Source organism: Cyprinus carpio, chromosome B17 (assembly GCF_018340385.1).
Source record: "Cyprinus carpio isolate SPL01 chromosome B17, ASM1834038v1, whole genome shotgun sequence".
In the NCBI taxonomy this organism is placed as follows: domain Eukaryota; kingdom Metazoa; phylum Chordata; class Actinopteri; order Cypriniformes; family Cyprinidae; genus Cyprinus; species Cyprinus carpio.
In genome coordinates this window covers 5,688,277-5,707,092 of record NC_056613.1, presented here as the reverse complement: position 1 = coordinate 5,707,092, position 18,816 = coordinate 5,688,277, and the positions used below count along the sequence as shown (strand labels likewise).

At 45.1% G+C, this 18,816-nt stretch overlaps 1 protein-coding gene across 1 annotated transcript; it reads right to left on the bottom strand.

Moving 5' to 3' along the window:
• Positions 1 to 1,916: 1,916 nt before the first annotated feature.
• Positions 1,917 to 16,428, bottom strand: LOC122140246 (cytoplasmic dynein 1 heavy chain 1-like). The gene is given in 32 exon segments (XM_042743100.1): positions 1,917 to 2,300; positions 2,751 to 2,945; positions 3,032 to 3,220; positions 3,431 to 3,568; positions 3,570 to 3,597; positions 3,890 to 4,065; positions 4,152 to 4,249; positions 4,252 to 4,315; positions 4,392 to 4,538; positions 4,630 to 4,839; positions 4,924 to 5,034; positions 5,115 to 5,228; positions 5,804 to 5,959; positions 6,047 to 6,286; positions 6,357 to 6,476; positions 6,560 to 6,670; positions 6,758 to 6,934; positions 7,006 to 7,146; positions 8,153 to 8,299; positions 8,383 to 8,532; positions 8,617 to 8,796; positions 10,523 to 11,284; positions 11,287 to 11,391; positions 11,393 to 11,605; positions 12,818 to 13,045; positions 13,126 to 13,320; positions 13,323 to 13,398; positions 13,474 to 13,661; positions 14,182 to 14,437; positions 14,510 to 14,683; positions 15,012 to 15,099; positions 16,077 to 16,428. Coding segments are annotated over 32 exon segments (5,811 nt in total). The 5' UTR covers positions 16,327 to 16,428.
• Between the last annotated feature and the right edge of the window lie 2,388 nt (positions 16,429 to 18,816).

Below are 18,816 nucleotides of genomic sequence, written 5' to 3'. Positions count from 1 at the left end.
GTTCTCTAAAGCTATGCACTAGCGCCATCTGGCTGTTCAACAACTAAGTCCCCCCCCCCCCCTCCCCCCTCCCGAATCGACTCGAGAAAGCTATCGTGGGCACATTCGGAAAATCTTCAGAAAAGTTTCTCGAGTTGCGATAACATCTGATTTATTTCCCAGCACGTAATAGGATGCACGTAATGCAGTCTCGGTTGGGGTTGATGTGATGTATTTCAGCGCAACCTGGATGTACCTGGACCTGCTGAGACACGGCAAGACAGCATTGACGCTCCTCCAGGCGGTTGAAATCGTCAGAAGCAGCCCACCAGGCCTCCCACCTGACTACCAGACCCACAACAAAGATCCGGGCCATAGCCTGCAAGGACAAGACCACCCGTTCAAACCCTGTGGACTGAACACCTGTTCCTCACACCAGTCCCGTGACACGGTCGGCACCTTTTTTTTTTTTTTTGAAGTCAAAGGTGTCGTCGCAGTGGAAGACCAGGACGAAGCGGCCCAGCTGGTGACCCAGAGCTTTGACGGAAACTCGGTCTTCCCCGTTCCAGCAGGACTACAGAACAACAACATCACCATCACTGAAACAGATTCAGCTCACGCTGTGTGAATCTATGAGAGCTCGATGAGGATTTTTAAGCTCAAATGTAAGATTTTAAGATCATTTTTAAGGATCTGCGGGGAAATAAAATGAAGACCATATGAGTGGGGTTAGATCAGTGTCTATAGTACAATATCTGACCCTGCAGCACAGAAGCAGTGTAATCAGTAGCACAGGGTATATTTGTAGCAATAAACAACAATACATTGTATGAGTAACAATTATATCAATTCTCTTTTATGACAAAAAATCATTAGGATATTAAGTAAAAAGATCATGTTCCATAAGTCGTATTTTGTAAATTTCCTACTGTAAATATATCAAAACTTAATTTTTTGATCAGTAAAATGCATTGCTTAAGAACTTCATTTGAACAACTTTAAAGATGATTTCTCTCAAATATTTAGATTTTTTTGCTCCTCAGATTCCAGATTTTCAAATAGTTGTATCTCAGACAAATATTGTCCTCCTAACAAACCATACATCAGTGGAGAGAAGTTATCCCCAATTAACAAAAGTGACCCTTATGACTGGGTTTGTGCTCCAGGGTCTCCTATTCAAAACGGTAAATAAAAACGTTTTCCCCAAAACAAAAAATTTATAAAATGATACACTTCGCATTGTCAGCCTTTATTTCTACTATTTGTAGAAAATGGCTGAGTCAAAAGTCATTGGTTATATTAGTTTAAACAATTATCAATCAATTATTATATTAATTAAATAAACACAAATGCATTTTACGGTTTAGATTTGTATAATGATTATCTTCACATTACAGCCTCTGCGTGTCGCAAGGTGGATTTTCACATTAGTCTGAACAAAACACCAGGTTCACTGAAACTGCACATTCATCTCTCTGCCCGAGCAGGAGGCGCTTTCAGAAACAGCAGAAAATATTTACCTTTACTTTTAGTCGATTTAGAAGACAAAGCAACTTACAAATGAGGACAACAGAAGCAATCAAAAATCAACCAAAGAGTAATAATATGCAGGTGGTATTATAAATCTCAGTTAGTTGTGACGCAGTACACAGGGCAGTTTTAAGAAGTATAATTAGAATCGAGAGGATTGTTAGAGTTAGGGGTCAAATAGAGATGGAATGTTAATTATGGAATATAAAAATATAACCGTTCCCTGGTACGGCAGCAACACAAAGCAGCATAGCAGCGGACTTCATAGCCTTTAATATAGTTTAATGTCACCATTAAGCCTATATTGACAAATTTTGGTCTTTCCATCCACCAAAACTTAATAACCTCTTGAAATTATAATTAAGAATTTCTTATTTCTTCTTTGACCCAACGCTAAATATAAGACTTTAAAGGGCGGACCGGTGGAAACCCATGTCCAGGAGGAGGCGGTCTGTGACTGACCGAAGGGGAGCGATCCTCCCAGACCGGGCCTCCAGCGCCTGCGTCATGGTCAGGTAGCAGAGGCGTCGGTCGGTCAGGGCGTCTGCACCAGCTTGTCCTGCACACCCAGGTACTCGAAAGCCGTAGTTGAACTTGGCGTTGGCCATCTGAACATTGTGGAGAGCTGCTGGGAGGACGTCGGTCTGCTTGGGGGGTTCGGCCTCGGAATTAAGAAAACGAAGCACGCCATCTGGCTGAGGCCACTCGAAGGCGACTTGGGTGTTGTCTGATCTTGTTCTTGACTGAGTCAGAGTTCTGCTCACGGCTCTCTGGTGCACCAACTCCGTGATCTACGAATGAAAAACACACGAGTCACGAACACGTCTGCAGATCTCATGATTCAAGAGTGAATATCTGTGTCTGTGTGTGTGCATCAGAAGGATTTAAGACCAAGTAACGTCAACACCATATGGTTTTTTTAATGTAAATGTGAAGGTGGGCTCAGAGAAACCTATTAATTCAAATGAAAAACATCTTTTCTGACCCCACCTGCCAGATGTTTTTTGTTTTAAGCAGAAACTTAATTGTGTTCAATTTCTCAGAAAACAAGACTTAATGCCTTCAATTTTAACTTCAAGCAAATGTATCTTGATTTAAGGATGTTTAGATATTTTATATTAGAAAACAACGCAAAAATACTGAGGAAGATGCAGTCTGCAGTGATGCCGTGACTTATGATTTGAAGACTTCCTTCTGATTTAAACCCGCAGAAAGCCTGGCATTGCTGTGTTTGTCCTCACCAGGTGCTCCAGCTTCCTCCTGCGCAGCGGCGGCTGCTCCATCAGAACCGTGTCGGCCAGCAGGTTGAGCGTCGCCTCCACGTTGGTCAGCACGGCCTGCAGCGGACCCATGTCGTCCCCTCCGTTGATGGTGGTCAGAGCGCTCCACACTCTCACACAACACTATATCTGTGTACACAACAACAACATCTGCCCCTACACACCAGAGACGGAGGTTAAGCACTCACGAACACGTGTACAGTGTACAGACACTGGGTCAGTCTGGGAGGACGACGGGTCACCTGGTATCGGTCGATCCAGTTGAGGTAGGTGCTCAGGTCGATGCCCGTGCCCTTGTTGAAGGCGCCCACCTCCGTGACGGACTCGGCCAGCAGCTTGGCCAGCGTCACCCGCATCTCACGCTCCACCAGCGTCAGCCACTCGTTGATCTTCGGGTGCTTGGTGAGGGACACCGGCGTCTTATAGAGCACCTGAGCAACAAGAGAATCCCACACTAAGACATCACTCATATTACTGATTTAACAGCACTGACGCTGTCAGACGAGGACTGGATCGATCTGAATGATGACACTTCTGCAGAGCTGCTCTACAGCTGAAACGGAGTTTGCATCAGTGACTGTTAGTTTTTGGCCAAACAAACATCTAACAGAAGTTCGTGTCTCTCTGGGGACGAGCCGTACCTCCTCTCCCTCTCGGGACGAGATGCCCAGCACCTCCGTGTTGTCTTCGTTCAGCAGGATGCTCGAAACTCCAGCGAACATTTTCTTGAAGTGTTTCTGCAGTTTGGCCACATTCTTACTGTTGCCGATGATCTCCAAGCAGATCTTCATCACCAACAAAGTAGAACCTGCGGGAATCAGAAATGAGTGTTTAGACAACCGTGATGATACGAGTACAGAAATAAGGCCTGCAATTATTTTACCAACTAAACACCAGATTTTAAAACTCATTTTCATTATAATACTGCAAAAACTACAAATCTTTCAAATATCATTGGTTAACATCATGTGTAAAGGACTAACAAAGATCTAAACAAGACTAAAAACACGCCCACTTCCTGGATTTCCCACACATTCCCATCGGCTCTCATGTTTAACAGACGCTGGATGGTTTATATCGTAAAGCTGAAACTGTCTGACCTGGGGAAAGACGAGCGCTCCCTCTCCAGATATTCTCCCAGGGCTTTCTGGATCTTTCCCAGCAGGTCAGCGAGTCTCTCCAGTGACCTCTGAACCCCCTGAATGTTCAGGACGTCCATGACCAGAGGAGACTTGGTCACCTTCTTCATCAGGGCCAGAAACTCTGTGCTGATGCTGTGAAATCAAACGAGTCACACATGTTAAAGCCCCAAGCCTGCGTGTTCTTCAGCACACTGATGTAATGCAGTCAGCCGCTGACCTTCTGGAAGCGCTGCGTCTCCACAGGAAGCAGGTGTTTGATGTCAGCACTTCCTGTGAAAATGCCTTCCAGGTAAACCCAGCGGCGCTGCACGTCGATCAGACGTCAAACAGAGCCATGATGCGGTTGAGTTTGTCCTCCCAGCTCAGAGCGTCCTCCTCGAACACCTGCGAGAACAGAGGGACACTGCTGGGACACACACGCTTCTCTCTAACACACGCTTTCTCTCGTTCTCGTCTGTACCTTGTAGTAGGGCGAGAGCTTCATGGCAGACACGCTGTTGATGTGCTCCTTGACTTTATTGAACAGATCGTCCCATCCACGAATCAGGCGGCACTTGTTCTGATAGTTGACGAGGTCGAGCTCGTACGAGTTCCAGACTTCACGAATCTGCAGTGAAGAGGAAAGAGCGTTTGAACACACATCTTTAACACACACACACACACACACACACACACACACACACACACGTGATTCAGACCTGCTTGAGGAACTCCTCGAGAGCCATCTCTCCCTGCGCCACCAGCAGCACGTCCTTCACCACCATCTCGTTCTTCTGCAGGTCTACGTCCCAGATCTGACCCAGAGTCAGCTCGGACAGAACCCAGTTCACATGTAGACGCTTCATCAGCTGCTTCCAGTGCCGGTCCTTCAGCGCCTCCGACTTCAGCTCGATCACCAGCATGTTCACCTGAAGAGGACACAGGGAACGGTTTAGCTGCTTCTCTGACTCTATCCCAGCATCCTCAGCGGGGGTAACGCAGGACCGGCTCACCTTCATGTACCCCTTGAGCAGTCTCTGCACGTACTCATAGGAGGCGTACTGCCGCAGACGTGCGGGGAAGTTCTTCAGCTGGTTGAGGAGAGCGTCCAGACTCTGGCGCAGCTGCACAGAAGAAAGAACACTGACTCAGTGAAAGCCAGGCTCAGGAGCGAGTCGCAGGAGACGGCAGGCGTGTCTCTCACCTTACGCGGCTGCACAGAGACCCACGGCTGCTCCTTCATCTGATCGATCTGCTCCCAGACCTTCGACAGCTCCGACCACACACCCTTCAGATCCTGCAGCTCCTCCAGAGCCACCTGACCAACAACACGGACACGACACGCGTTAACAAGAGCACCACGAGCAGAAGAGGGTCTTCAACAAAGTGTGATCTCAGAAAGATGTGTGAGAAAACTGAAAAATTCAATATTTAGCTATCTGAACCCAGCGTGTTTTCATGCACTGGACAGTTCTGAGCTCTGTTTTTCTTCCATATCACGTCTTCATATCACGACTAGTGGAAAGAAAACATCCAAAATACACATTTAACTGTTCATTTTATTGCAATTGATCTATTTGAGTCTGTAGATTTCAATCTCAATCCATTAGGGATGTAACGATGCACCGTGAGCTGGTTGAACATCGATACAAATATGTGCTGATTCAAATCAGCACATTGTGTCATATTAGAAATTTCAAGAAATCTTAAAGACTTAATGTACTGTGATTTATCAAATGGGGAAAGAATAATGATATCCAGCAGTCAGGGTTCATCGACAGCTCAAACATCTATAGAATCTTATGAACTCAGTGATTGTTAGTTGGTTTGTGTCTCTCTAAAACCTCTTTAGAAGCGTCTGTGTTATGAACGAGATCTAAAGCGGTGTCACACCTGCACTCTCTCCTCGCTGCTGCTCAGCAGACCCGTGTCCGTCAGCTCCAGCGCCTCTTTGGCCTTCGCACACTTCTCTCTGTCGTCCTTCAGGCGGCCGAACTTGCCCTCGTAGATGGTGAGCGACTGCAGCGCCTCCTCTGGACGCAGACTGCCCTGCAGCGACAGCAAGCAGACAAACACTGAAAGAGAGCCGCAAACATCAGCGGCTCAGATCTCTCTCAGACGTCTCCAGACACGTACTGCGACGGGTTTGGTCTTCTCCCAGTCCGACAGCAGGTCTGTGGTGCGGTTCTCCACGGCGCGGTCCTCCTGCACGATCTTCATCTGGAGGTTGGCCACCTGCTGCTGGATGGCCGTGTCTTTGCGCTTCATGATGTCGCTGAAGGCGCCCCACTCGCCCTCGATGTTATCGATGTACAGCCAGGAGGGAGGGAACTGGAAGCGCTGCTTCTCCAGCAGACGCTGGCCGTTGCGGAACAGCTGCAGAGGACCAGACACTTTAATAACATCTCCTGCAGAGAATCGTGTTTAAGACGTAGACTGTACTCACATCCACTTGCTTCTCAAACTGTTTGATCTTGCGTTTGAGCGCCTGCACGTACGTGATGAAGGTCACAGCATCAGAGGTGCTCGCCGTATCCACCGAATGCTGCTCCAGCTCTTGACGAGACTGTGAGAGTCACAGAACAGTTCAGAACATTCACTTGAGCAAACAAACATGACCTGTCCCTTCAGCGAGAGCTCGGCGCACACCTTGGAGATCTGTGAGTGGAAGTCCTGCATGTTGTTGCCCAACATCTGTCCAAACTTGCTGAGCACCTCCTTGTGCCACGAGTCGTACTTCAGATTCACCTTGGACTGAACCTAAACGAGACATTAACAGAGACACTTCAGCGTGATCAGTGGTGGAGACACACCTCATGACCGAACCGCGAGCGGCTCCCTCCTGACCTTGCCGTAGTCGATGATGGCCGGCCCGAACTCCTTCCTGGTCTCTGCGTTGTCAAACGTGCCTCGAGCTTTGCGGATCTGCACGAGCAGCGCCTGCCACTTGTTGAGGTCTTCTCCCAGACGGTTGTAGATGTTCTCGGGCTGCATGTCCCACAGACACTGGTACTGGAGCCACACCTGACGGAGCAAACACAGTCAGTCCCGCGTCTGAATACGGTTCCTCGCTCACTCCGAGAGAAAGACGTTACCTTGACGTACTGCTCCACCTCGGAGACGATCTCCTTCACTGCGTTATAAGCTTCCTCCAGCGCAGACGGACCGTCAGGCATCCTGGTCAGAGCGTTCCTGTAGAACTTCTCCTCTTCTGATAGCTCATAGTGAACGCCGACCTGCGGGAAGAGCAAACGTTAAAGACAATAATTTAGTAAGATCAATGTTTTAAATATTTTTGAACATGCACGTTAAAAATGTGGAGAAAAATACAATACATAATATGAAACCAAACCACCAGACGATGTTTTAATGAGCGAGTCATTCATTCAAACGGCTGATTCATTCAGAAATTGTGGATTCATTCAGTATCGAAACACTGCTGTGTTGCTCAGACACAAAACATTTCTGCTGTGGCTTTAATTGAAACTTCGTCAGCGAAAAAACAGTCAATATTATATTACAAATAGCAAACTTTGTGTCTGTTTAACTCACAATAAAGAACTTCCACGCCGACGAAATGTTTACATGCCAATCGGTCGACCTCTATACCTGACTAACCAGTTTATGGTCACCAAAGGCTTTTTTTTTTTTTTTCACATAAATGTGATATTACACTACATTTTGTTCACAAGCCGTTATATCGACATCTTTCCGTGGTTGAAACACTGATTGTGTGATTACATTTGACAGGATACAGATTTCAGTAAGTCGTACTCTTTATTTTAATGTACCTTCAGATGTTTATTCATGTTTATTTTGTGCTGTAACTTGTATTAAAGCGGAGGAGATGACCAGATCACGCGAGCTCCATGCAGCGATCTCTCACTCCACATCAAACAGCAGCATTTATTACTTGAATTTAAATAAGATTAAATGATAAGACTCAGACTGTTTTTCATATCGAAAGTAACAAAGCTCATTGTGATTTATTGGATGGGAGGCGCACTACAATGTTCCATTCATTAACTGTAAACAGGCTAGACTAATCAATTCTTGGGATTTAAGAATCAATATAATTTTGTAAAAATAAGAATCAATTACCATCAAGAAATCAATGATTGTTTTTTTTACCCAGCCCTTAGGCTCCAGGTTTGGAACAGCAGAATGATCATTTTTGGGTGTACTGTCCCTTTAAAGGAGCTGAAAACTGAAGACAAATTCAGAGCAAACACAAACACAGACCTGATATCTCTGACTCTGGATTCTGGGTAGAGACAGAATGACCATCTTCCAAGCAAACATCTCCTGGTAAAGCCTGTAGCGGCAGTCTTCGATCGGCGGGTTCAGATAGATCACCTGGTTCGTGATCCTCAATTCATGGATGACATTCTGTTTGGACGAAGAAAACGTTTCAGTGTGAAGTAACGAATCCTCAACGCAGACAGACTCAGAACTACAGCACGGCGTCTTGCCTTAATCTTGGGTTCTCCTCCGGGCTTGTGACTGACTTGAGGAGCCTCAGTGTCCATGTCCACATCAGCCCTGTCCTCCATCTGTCCCCTGAGAACCTGCGTCCAGGCTTTGAGACCCGCCTGCAGACGCACCCCGAGGATGCGCTCGATCTACGGAGGAAACACGACCACATCTGATCAAACACCACTCTCCGGACACACGTGTCCCCTGCGCTCCTGTCCAGCTGGACTCACCTCGATGTCCAGTTTATTGACCCAGATGGGCAGGTTGGAGTACGAGTGCAGGTTCAGGTCGTCCACAGCCTTCTGGATGCGGTTGAGGATCTCCGTGAACATCTTATGCTCGTACATGCAGGTTTCCAGCGAGCGCACCTCCAGATCAATCTTCTCCTCGATCAGAAGAAGATCATCCACCTAAGAGAGAAACACACACAAACATTCACATCTCTCCTCAGCCGGACTGTAAACACCACACACACCTACACCGAATCATGGACACACACAACCGAATCTATGTTTCTTAACCATTTTGACGGGTTGACACGGATTATTAGTTCCAATTAAGCTTTCATCAGCCGCTTCTGTCATTATCAGCCCCCGGCCACTGCACACGGATTTAAACAATGACAAAACACCGCAGGCTGGTGAATCAAATGAACAGAAAACTGTTTTTAAACAGGCCTGACTGAACAAGGTAGGTTTACACAAAAAGTATCAATATTAAAATATACTATAAGCATAAATTAGGAAACTGGCTACAACGCTTAACATAAAAACGGATGCTTTCCTTTTGCATCACCAAACGGCGACTGGTCTATGATCACCAGCTGCAGTGAAAAAGTGAATATTAATTATCTTAAATAAGCTTAAATACTTGTAGGTCAGGCTCCACAATAAATCTTTAATCATGATCACAATTTCTGCTTCTCTCAGTTTATTAAGCATAAAAGTCTGCTGGTTATTTACCCCGAAATGTTTCATTTTAATTTGGCATTTGCACTGATAATGAGCCAGATTTCAGGAATTTAAATCCCCATTCAGAGCTATTTTCATAAATTGCTGTATTTTACTTCATATCCCCAGTCTCTCTGCACTACAGAGACAGGATTGATGATATAAAAACATGTAAGTTAGAGATGAGCGAGCTCTACGCAGATATTCATCTAGTGTTTTCTTCCACGCAGTTATTTGTGCTGTTCCTAAATCTGCCACAGTGTGAGCTGACCTTCTCTTGATTTATGTTTGTCAAAGACCAAAAACTCTGAAGAAATGTAAAAAAAAAAAAAAAAAAAAAACTGAGCATGACAATAATCATGATTAACTACTTCAATATTATCACGCAGCCCTAACTTCACTCGTTAAATCTGTCCATCCAAAGCTTGGTCAATTTCCTTTAGTAAGTAACAGGAAAACTCCCTGCTTTTGGATGACTATTGTTCAATGATGAAAGTAACATAGGACTGAAAAGTGAAAGTTTTATTTTTTTCCAAATTCTGTTTTTATTTTTCTGGATTCTATTTTTTTCCATTTTAATTTTCCTCCCTTTTAGTGGTTAAATTGAATTATTAATTGCATGTCTAATATTTTAACATATTAACATCAGTTTATTAAAAGTTTAACAAATATGACATGTTTAGGGTCAGCCCTTTGAAATGTTTTATTTTTTCACACCTCATGGTTTTTAACAAATTCAAAAATAGCATGTCTAATTCTTACAATAGCTGAAAAACTTTAACAAAAACTTACAATAGCTGTATGAAATTCTGTGATGTATATTAACATTTTTCTGGTTATCAAATAAAGGTATGAAACAAATGTATTTATTTTTATTTAAATGTATTTTCTAGTTAAATTTAAAAACTTTAATAAATAAATATGGTGTTATTCCTTAAATTAAATTTTACAAATTTTTCCACAGTAGTAGCAGTAGAGGAATATATTTCTGCCACAATGTTTTCAAGTTAAACCGAGCTTTTATTTTACCGGTTTGCCGTGCATACTTTTAAACTGCTGTGTGTATGTGATGAGACGCTAGTTTTACTCAAATGAAGTTAAGTGACCTCAGAGCAGTTCTGGAGATGTTGTTAGTGTATTTATGACCTCATTTAGTGACGCTGAAATCACCGCGAGCGGCACACACCTTTTCTTGGAAGTTGAAGACGGTTTCGGCCAGACGCTGGACGTACGGGTCGAGTTTGTAGGACTCCCAGACCAGAGAGATGCCCTCGGTGATGAGCGCCTGCACCTCCTTCTTCAGGCCGGCCACCAGCAGCGAGATGGACATCCTCTCCTCCACCTTCTCGCAGGTGCGCTCGTAGGTGCGGACGCTCTCGATGAGCGAGATGGCGAAGGGGTACAGCTGATTGGCCTGATGTGCTTTGTTGACGATGGCCAGCGGCACGCGGAAGCTCAGCCACTTCAGGTTGCGCACCTCTTTGGAGAGCGTGATGATCTCGGGCAGGAAGTTGACCTTGAGCTTGAGCACGGTGCCGGTGCGTCCGCGGGCGCGCGTGTTCTCGATGGTGAAGATGCGGCCGGACACGCCCAGGTTGCGCTGCTGCACCTTCCTCGCCCAGTCGTCGAAGATCTCCTGCGTGTTGAGCTTGGCGCGGAAGCTGTCTCCGTCCTGCTTGAGCTTCAGACCCTCCACGTGGTTCTCCCAGCCCTTGCCGAGGACGTCTTCCACGCGCTTCATGTAGGCCGTCAGCTGCCGGTCGATCTGCTTGGCCCAGATGATGGAGCCGGAGACGGGGGGCAGGTCTCGCACGTGGCTCATCTTGCACGACTGGCTCTGAGGATACTGCACCTTGAACTTGTCGTGCAGAGCCTCGATGTCGTCTTTGACGCGCTGGATGAGCTGCGTCTGGTACTCTCGGATGGCTCCGCGGATGTGCGGCCGCACACGAACAGGGCGTTGAAGCGGTGGGAGAAGATGCGGAACATCTCGTTGGCGTTCTTGGCGGTGCCCAGCTGGTCGCGCAGGCGTGCCGTGATGCGTGTCTCCACGCGGGTCGATCCGCTCGTCGTAGCGCTTCATGGCCGCTTCCCAGGCCTCCACTCCCTCCTTCGAGACGTCCAGTCCGTCCACTTCCTTCACGTTCTCGTAGGCCAGATTGACTTCCTCGATGGCGTTGACGTCTGCGGCATCAAAGAGCACCTCGGCCACCTTCATATCGTCGGGCTCGGCCGTCTTTCCCTGAGCATGCTGGGGCACGGCGGACACCTGGAGAGACGCAAAGACTTTATTAGCTTTTGCTCTGTGGAATACTCTATTCTGATTGGTCAGTCACCAGACTGCAAGCTATTGTTAATAACCGGGTCACTGCAGTCGGCTCTATACGCTCGGAAGCTTTGTGTTTAGTTAGCTAATAATAAAATATTAGAACTCAATTCAATATTATGTGTACAATTATGTAATGATGTCATCCTGGTATCGCAGACTCGCTCTCTCTCTTTCATTCAAACACAGCTGCTGCCATTCTGCCACAAATTTCAAAAACTTTAATCACCATATTTATGTGGTGAAATTATGTGCCTCATAAATCGAATAATAAAGAACATCTGTAACACAAACTCTGTATAATTTAATCACACTAATTCATGCCTCATAAATCGAATAATAAAGAACATCTGTAACACAAACTCTGTAGATGTTATTTTTTTTATGTCAGCACACTAATGCAACATCAATGCCACAGAAATCAATGAAGATATTATAAATTGGATCTGAAGAGTTGCAATACAAAGTGCAGACTGTCAATCACTTAAATTTCCAATAGTATGCACAAATAATCAGATTTGAACTGACAGTGTGAATGGAGCTTTAAAGACTCTTAAACCCAATTTGAGGTTTGTCCTGTTCACGTCTGTAGCTGTATGGTAATAATCATCTATCTGTCCCTGCAGCAGAGAAGCAGTCGTAAGCAGCACAGGTATATTTGTAGCAATAGACAAATTTTCTTTTATGACAAAAATCATTAGGATATTAAGTAAAGATCATGTTCCATGAAGATATTTTGTACATTTCCTACCGTAAATATATCAAAACTTAATTTTTGATTAGTAATATGCATTGATAAGAACTTCATTTGAACAACTTTAAAGATGATTTTCTCAATATTTAGATTTTTTTGCTCCCTCAGATTCCAGATTTTCAAATAGTTGTATCTCAGACAAATATTGTCCTCCTAACAAACCATACATCAATGGAGAGATTATTTATTCAGCTTGACGTATAAATCTCAGTTTCATAAAATGGAGCCTTATGACTGGTTTTGTGCTCCTGGGTCACGTATCAATATGAACTAAAACTTATGTCAGTCCGGTCTGTGTCTCAAACTCAATCTGATGCTCGTCAGGAAACACTTCATCTTTGATCGGTCAATAGAATGACAGACCAGAGCTTCACAGCATCCAGAAGCCGTCGGAGTCGTACCTGAGGTCTGAGCACACGAACGATGACGGCTCTCAGCTGCTCGTGCTGCCGTCTGAAGCGCCGCATGTGGTCCAAGCGGGCCTGGAGCTTCCGGTGCGCCGGACTGAGACGCCACACCATCTTCAGATTCTCCTCCCTCTTCCTCTTCACAATGTCCCTCAGGAGCACCTGCAGCTTCTCGTACTCGTCCTCCCACGTCTGGAAGACCTCGAAACACGCCACCATCACCTGCGGAGGAAGGAGAGCGTGAGGTGTGAGCTGCGTGTGTGTCACTGCAGGAGGAGTGAGTGTCGTCTCATCAGCCCTACCTTCTCAAACTCCTCGTACGCTACGTGCATGAGCTTGCGTGTGCCCAGCACTTTGAGCAGCTGAGAGCTCAGGTCTCTGGAGATGGCCTCCACCAGACGCAGCGCACGCTGGATGGGGTACTTTGTGTTTCGGATCTTGCGCAGGTGAGTGAAAATGGCCACCAGCGCCTGCCGGATCTTGTCGAGCTCCGTGGCTCGGACAGGAGATCATTGAGGGGAAAGTCCTTCATCAGAGGATTGTAGTCGTTCACCGTCTCCACCGCCTGCTTCAGGCCTGAGAGAAACAGCAGACCGGTCACAAACGTCATGGAATAACAGCGTAAGGTGGCTCTCGTACGGACGGCTCACCCCGTGTCTGTGTCGAAGCTGACCGTGGCGTGGAAGCGTTTGCCGTGTTTGAGGATGTCGAGCGTCAGCAGCACCTCCGGACTCTCTCTCTTCTCCTGGATGCGGTTCAGGGCTCGCTCCAGGTTCAGCCAGAAGCTGATCTCCTGCAGAGCCGTTCCAGACGCCGGGTCTCGGTCCAGTTTAGTCACCTGAAACCAACAGCACACAAACCTGAAACCCTGCACCAGATATACAAGTAAAAACACTGCAAACGAGCTTGACACAGTGAGAGAATCATCAGGGCTGAGAAACCTAAATTTCTGAAATCGAACAATTCATTAAACCTTGAATGAAAACAGAAATAAGACATGCATGTGTTTTATGTTTTGCATCATATTTGCTGCATCAGGTGTTTGTGGCTCATACAGTCTGATAACATGGAGAAAAAAACAGCTCAGTTTTATTCAGAGATTAATAATACGCAAAAATACGCAATTCGGTGTCAAAGCAGCTTTACAGTATTAAACAGGAAAACAGTGTTTTAATAATGCAGAAGGACAAGAGTAAACACTCAAGTTACAGTTTAAAGACTACCTGCATAAAATGATAAAGTGTTGTCTAGGCTCTTCTACGAGACAGCGTGAAGATAATGAGATACTGACACCAACTCATGTTTGCCACAGACACACACTGACTCTGTAACAGAACATGTTCATCTGAGTCTCAAACCTTCTGTATCTCCCGGATCCAGCGGTTGACTCCAGACTGCAGCTGGTTCAGGAAGCTGGGATCCTCCACTTTATCCCCGAAGTCTGTGACCTTGGGCTTGTCTCCACGCTCGTAGCACTGCTTGGCCATGTTGGTGATGATGGGGTGTATGAGCAGGCTGATCTCGGGGATCTCGATGTTCTGCTGCAGGTGCAGTAAGCCCATCTCCAGCTCCGCGATCTTCTTCTCCACCGAAGGGGCCATCTTATCCCCATCCCTGCGCACACACACATAAACCCTCCTCACGTCTCTCAGTTACTCTCTCTCTGACGCTCCGAGCGGACCTTACCTGTCGGCTTTGCCAGACTCTCGGATGTAGGACTTGAAGTACGGAGACACAGCATTGCTGATGAAGGATTGCAGCGTCTCGTACGGAGAGTCTTCGCTCAGAGTCAGAACTCGCACCTGAGTGGAGATGGGTTTGTCCGCGTCGATCACTCCAGTCCGCTTGATCAGCGCCAGGCTGGAAGATCAGGTTTCCAAAAAACAAATTTGCCATTTTAACCAGCTGTTTCTTGCTGTAGTGTGTCAGTAGGAAATATTTCCAAACATTCATTTTGCCATTTTAAGGGGTGAAATGATGCGATTTCAACTGTTCCTTTCTCTTTGGAGTGTTACAAGCTGTTGGGGAATAGATAAGATCCCTAAAGTTACAAAGACTAAAGTCTCAAACCCAAAGAGATATTCTTTATAAAAGTTGAGACTCGCCCTCCTGAAACGTGTGGTTTAAACACGCCCCACGTCTACATCACTGTGTGGGCAGATCTGAATAACGCCCAGGTGTTCGTTACCTGTTTGATTTGAGCCCGTAATGGATGTCGATGCTGATGCTGTAGGAAATGCACTCGCGCTCCTCCTCACCTTCATCTCCTACATCCTCTGCAGAACAACAACAAACAGCTGGTCTTTATTTCATCGTCTGATGTGAACCCAACACAAGAAGAGAAGAGGAGCATGTGATGATAAACATGATCAGCTGCTGGAGTTTGTGTTATTACCTGAACACATTCACACTAGAGAGAGCATTGTTTGTGTCTCGCTCGTCATGACAGTCATGGACTCCTGAAATAAAAGTGTCGTGACGTCACTGGTCTGCAGTGCAGCAGACACGCCCTGAACGCGCAGCGATCATTTATCACCGCAGATTCGGTCTCTTTACACCCGTTTCTGAACATACTGGTGAAGTTTAATCTGCACACTTGGTATAGCGACTCAAACAGGGCGGGGCTACACAATGCCTGCGACAATTCTATGCAATAAAACATAAGCACATCGATGACAGTCAGAGCAAAACCGCACCCAAACACTGTCTGCATGTCATCCTGAGATTAATCATGCGATCAAAGCTATCTTTTCCGTGTTAATCTGAGGTTTCGTCCTCATCAGCCGCGACGGCGACGCGAAACTTCTATATTCGCGACGTCGCGGCTGGAACAACAACATACGAACTACATGACAGTGATAGTCTCAGGTACAGATTATATGCTTTATTCAAAGCTAAACGTGTCTAATTGGAGTTTAAATATCATTTGGCTTGACCTTGTAGCCATACTGAAAGCAACAACATAAATTAAAGCAAAGATATACGTTAAAACTGTGAACTCAATATGAACCAACCAAGTGTATTCCATAACAAAGATGGTATCAGTCACTTAGTATGTACATTTAATAATGTTAAAAAGGTTTAATATTTAAGAATTAGATCCATTTCGTTGTGAGTGCAGAGGCTCCGCCCACACACGCTTCTGATTGGCTGTGATATTTGATTGATTCTGTCGCGTCGCGTCTGGTGTTGACAGCCAAATTGCTTGTCGTTAGGACTCGGTGTTAATGTCCGTTTAACGGAGTGTTGTCACCTTTCAGCGCGCCGCGCTCCACCAGGATCGAGTGAATCTGAGGATCCGAGAGGAACTTCCTCATCTGCTCCAGCGCGCTCTTCTCCTCCAGCGCGCTCTCGAGAGAAGCGGGCGCGTCGCCACCATCTTCCAGCAGCAGCGGCACCAGCTTACGGATGTGTTTCTGCAAAACCGACGCGTCCGCTACCGTTTGCACAGCGGCAGAGACCTCCATCCCGCCGCCGTCCTCTCCTCCGCCACCGTCAGACATTTCTCGCCGCGATGAAACGCAAAGAGCCGATGATGGAGCTGTGAGAGAGATCCGCTGTATCACGGACTCTGACACTTCACCAGAATGACCAGCGCCCCGTGCGTCGCCAAACTTTATTGTTTCTCGGAAGTCTGTGATATGTAGTTTTTCCACCGGTGGAGCGAATGCGTGAACGCGGCGCGAGAACTACAAATCCCAGAAAGCTGAGAAGCGTCACACGCGCCCGCGACAGCGCGTCTCTGCTGCAATGACGCGTGTATATGAAAGACATAAATGCATTTCTTGCCAAATTTTATATTCATGAATGTAAATTTTCAAATAAAACTCCTTCATTTTTTTTGTTTTCAGGAGAGATTTTGATGTGTATGTAAACTCTAAGAATTCTATTGCATGCAAGACTCTTTCATGGTGTGATTCTTATAAGAAAACACACTGTAGTATGCTCTGGAGTAAACCTCTTTACACCTCGTTCTCATTCTTTCTTATTATTTGTTTCTATTTGTTTCACATTAAAAAACATAACAATAAAATTACATATGAAAATAATGTTTTATAATAATAGTCTCATATCAGCTGATTAGTTAACAGGTGCTTTTACAGGTGAATTTGTCTTTTACTGACAGAATTATTTTTATAATGTGTCAGACTGATTCAAAATCAGATTTTTGGGAGGTAACACAAAGACAGAAACATTTCAGTTAATATTGTAACATGGGTTTATGTAATTTTACACTGAGTGTAGGAGCTAAAATCACTTACTTTCTAAATCATAGTTTTTATTGACTTGTGCCCAGTGTTGGGGAGTAACTGGTTACATGTAACATAATTGCATAATTTCAAAATAAATGTAACTGTAATCAGTCACAGTTACTGAGAAAAATGTTTAATTAAATTACAGTAACATGAAAATGTTAACAATTACAAAGAGGGTTACATGACTCATCTAACCCTATCTATCTGTCTGTCTGTCTGTCTGTCTATCTGTCTATCTGTCTGTCTGTCTGTCTGTCTGTCTGTCTGTCTGTCTGTCTGTCTGTCTGTCTGTCTGTCTGTCTGTCTGTCTGTCTGTCTGTCTATCTATCTGTCTGTCTGTCTGTCTGTCTGTCTATCTATCTATCTATCTGTCTGTCTGTCTGTCTGTCTGTCTATCTGTAGACAGAGATGCAGTAGGTAGCCAATATTTTAATAATCATAAATATATTGGATTGTAATTAAATTTTTGTGCCATGAATGCCATATTAATTTTTTAGTTGTTGATTTGCTTTTAAATACCAGTCCACCTGATTGTTTTAATATGTAACTTTAACAAGAATCGTAACCATATTTTTTATAAACCATTCTAGTGTCATGCTGATAAAATGATACAAATTAATTGACATTGATACAAAATGATTATTTCTGAGTGTTTCTGCTATAGTACGATACTGCCAGAATACTAAGAGCGGTATTGTGCTGCACAGTTCTGAATTCAGCACAGTTCAGTGGGAATATAACACAGATCTGTTTATAAATGATCGCAGCATCCTCCAGCAGGAAGTCAGGGCTGTAACAGGAACCTGCTCTGTGTGACTCTGGTTTCAGAATAAGAGCGTGGGCTCGAGAAAGCCTCCCAGCACTCAGCTGCTGCGCTCCAAACCTCCGTCTGTCCCGAGCGCCCTGAAGAAACACCGCAGTGAGTGCCTCGTGTTTCCCCGTCAGCTGGACGCACTCACAGGTGCTGATGGATATCAGAGAGGAGCGTCAAGGCGTCTTAACCAGCCCTCGAGTGTTTGTTCTGGAGCTGGAGTCACACCCAGTAGACAAATACAGATATATAACTGTGGTGCTGATCCGTCCACCCTAATCAGCAGCGCAGGCCTTATATGAAGAACTGCTGCTCCACGTGGATCCTGGTCTTTCTCTTAACGAGCAGGATGCAGCGTGATGCATGATTTAGATCTCAGTGGATGCTCGTGATTGTTGACCCTGCATCTCAATGACACGGTTCTGTCAAAGCCATTCTTTCCTGACACTGCTCTGATTTCACTGACATCTGATCAAAGCAGCAGAAACATGCTCTGAAGTCAAGTAACTTTTCCAGTCAGATTTACAGTGATAAACAGGAAAATCCCAGAATCAGTGAAGACAATCATCATCCAGCTTTATTCAGCTTGGGTTTTGTTATCTTCTGATGCTGTACTCATCAATAAATTACAGAAAGTTGAAACCCAATAAAGCCTAAAAATTAAAATAAAAGCTTTGATATCATGCACTCAGAATCGCTTACAGAAACATGAAGGTGACCTGATGCTTTTCCACAAACAGAAAACAGACAGGCACTACATTTAATTGTGTAGCTTTTCACACTGTATATTATTTCAAAGCAGACTGAGATAGAATCACATTGTATTTGGATTGTGCTTACAGAATCCAAACCAGATGAAATATTGTCTGCGATCAAATGCCCTGCTGAACTGCATCCATAAATGTTTACACTTTGAATGCAGTATA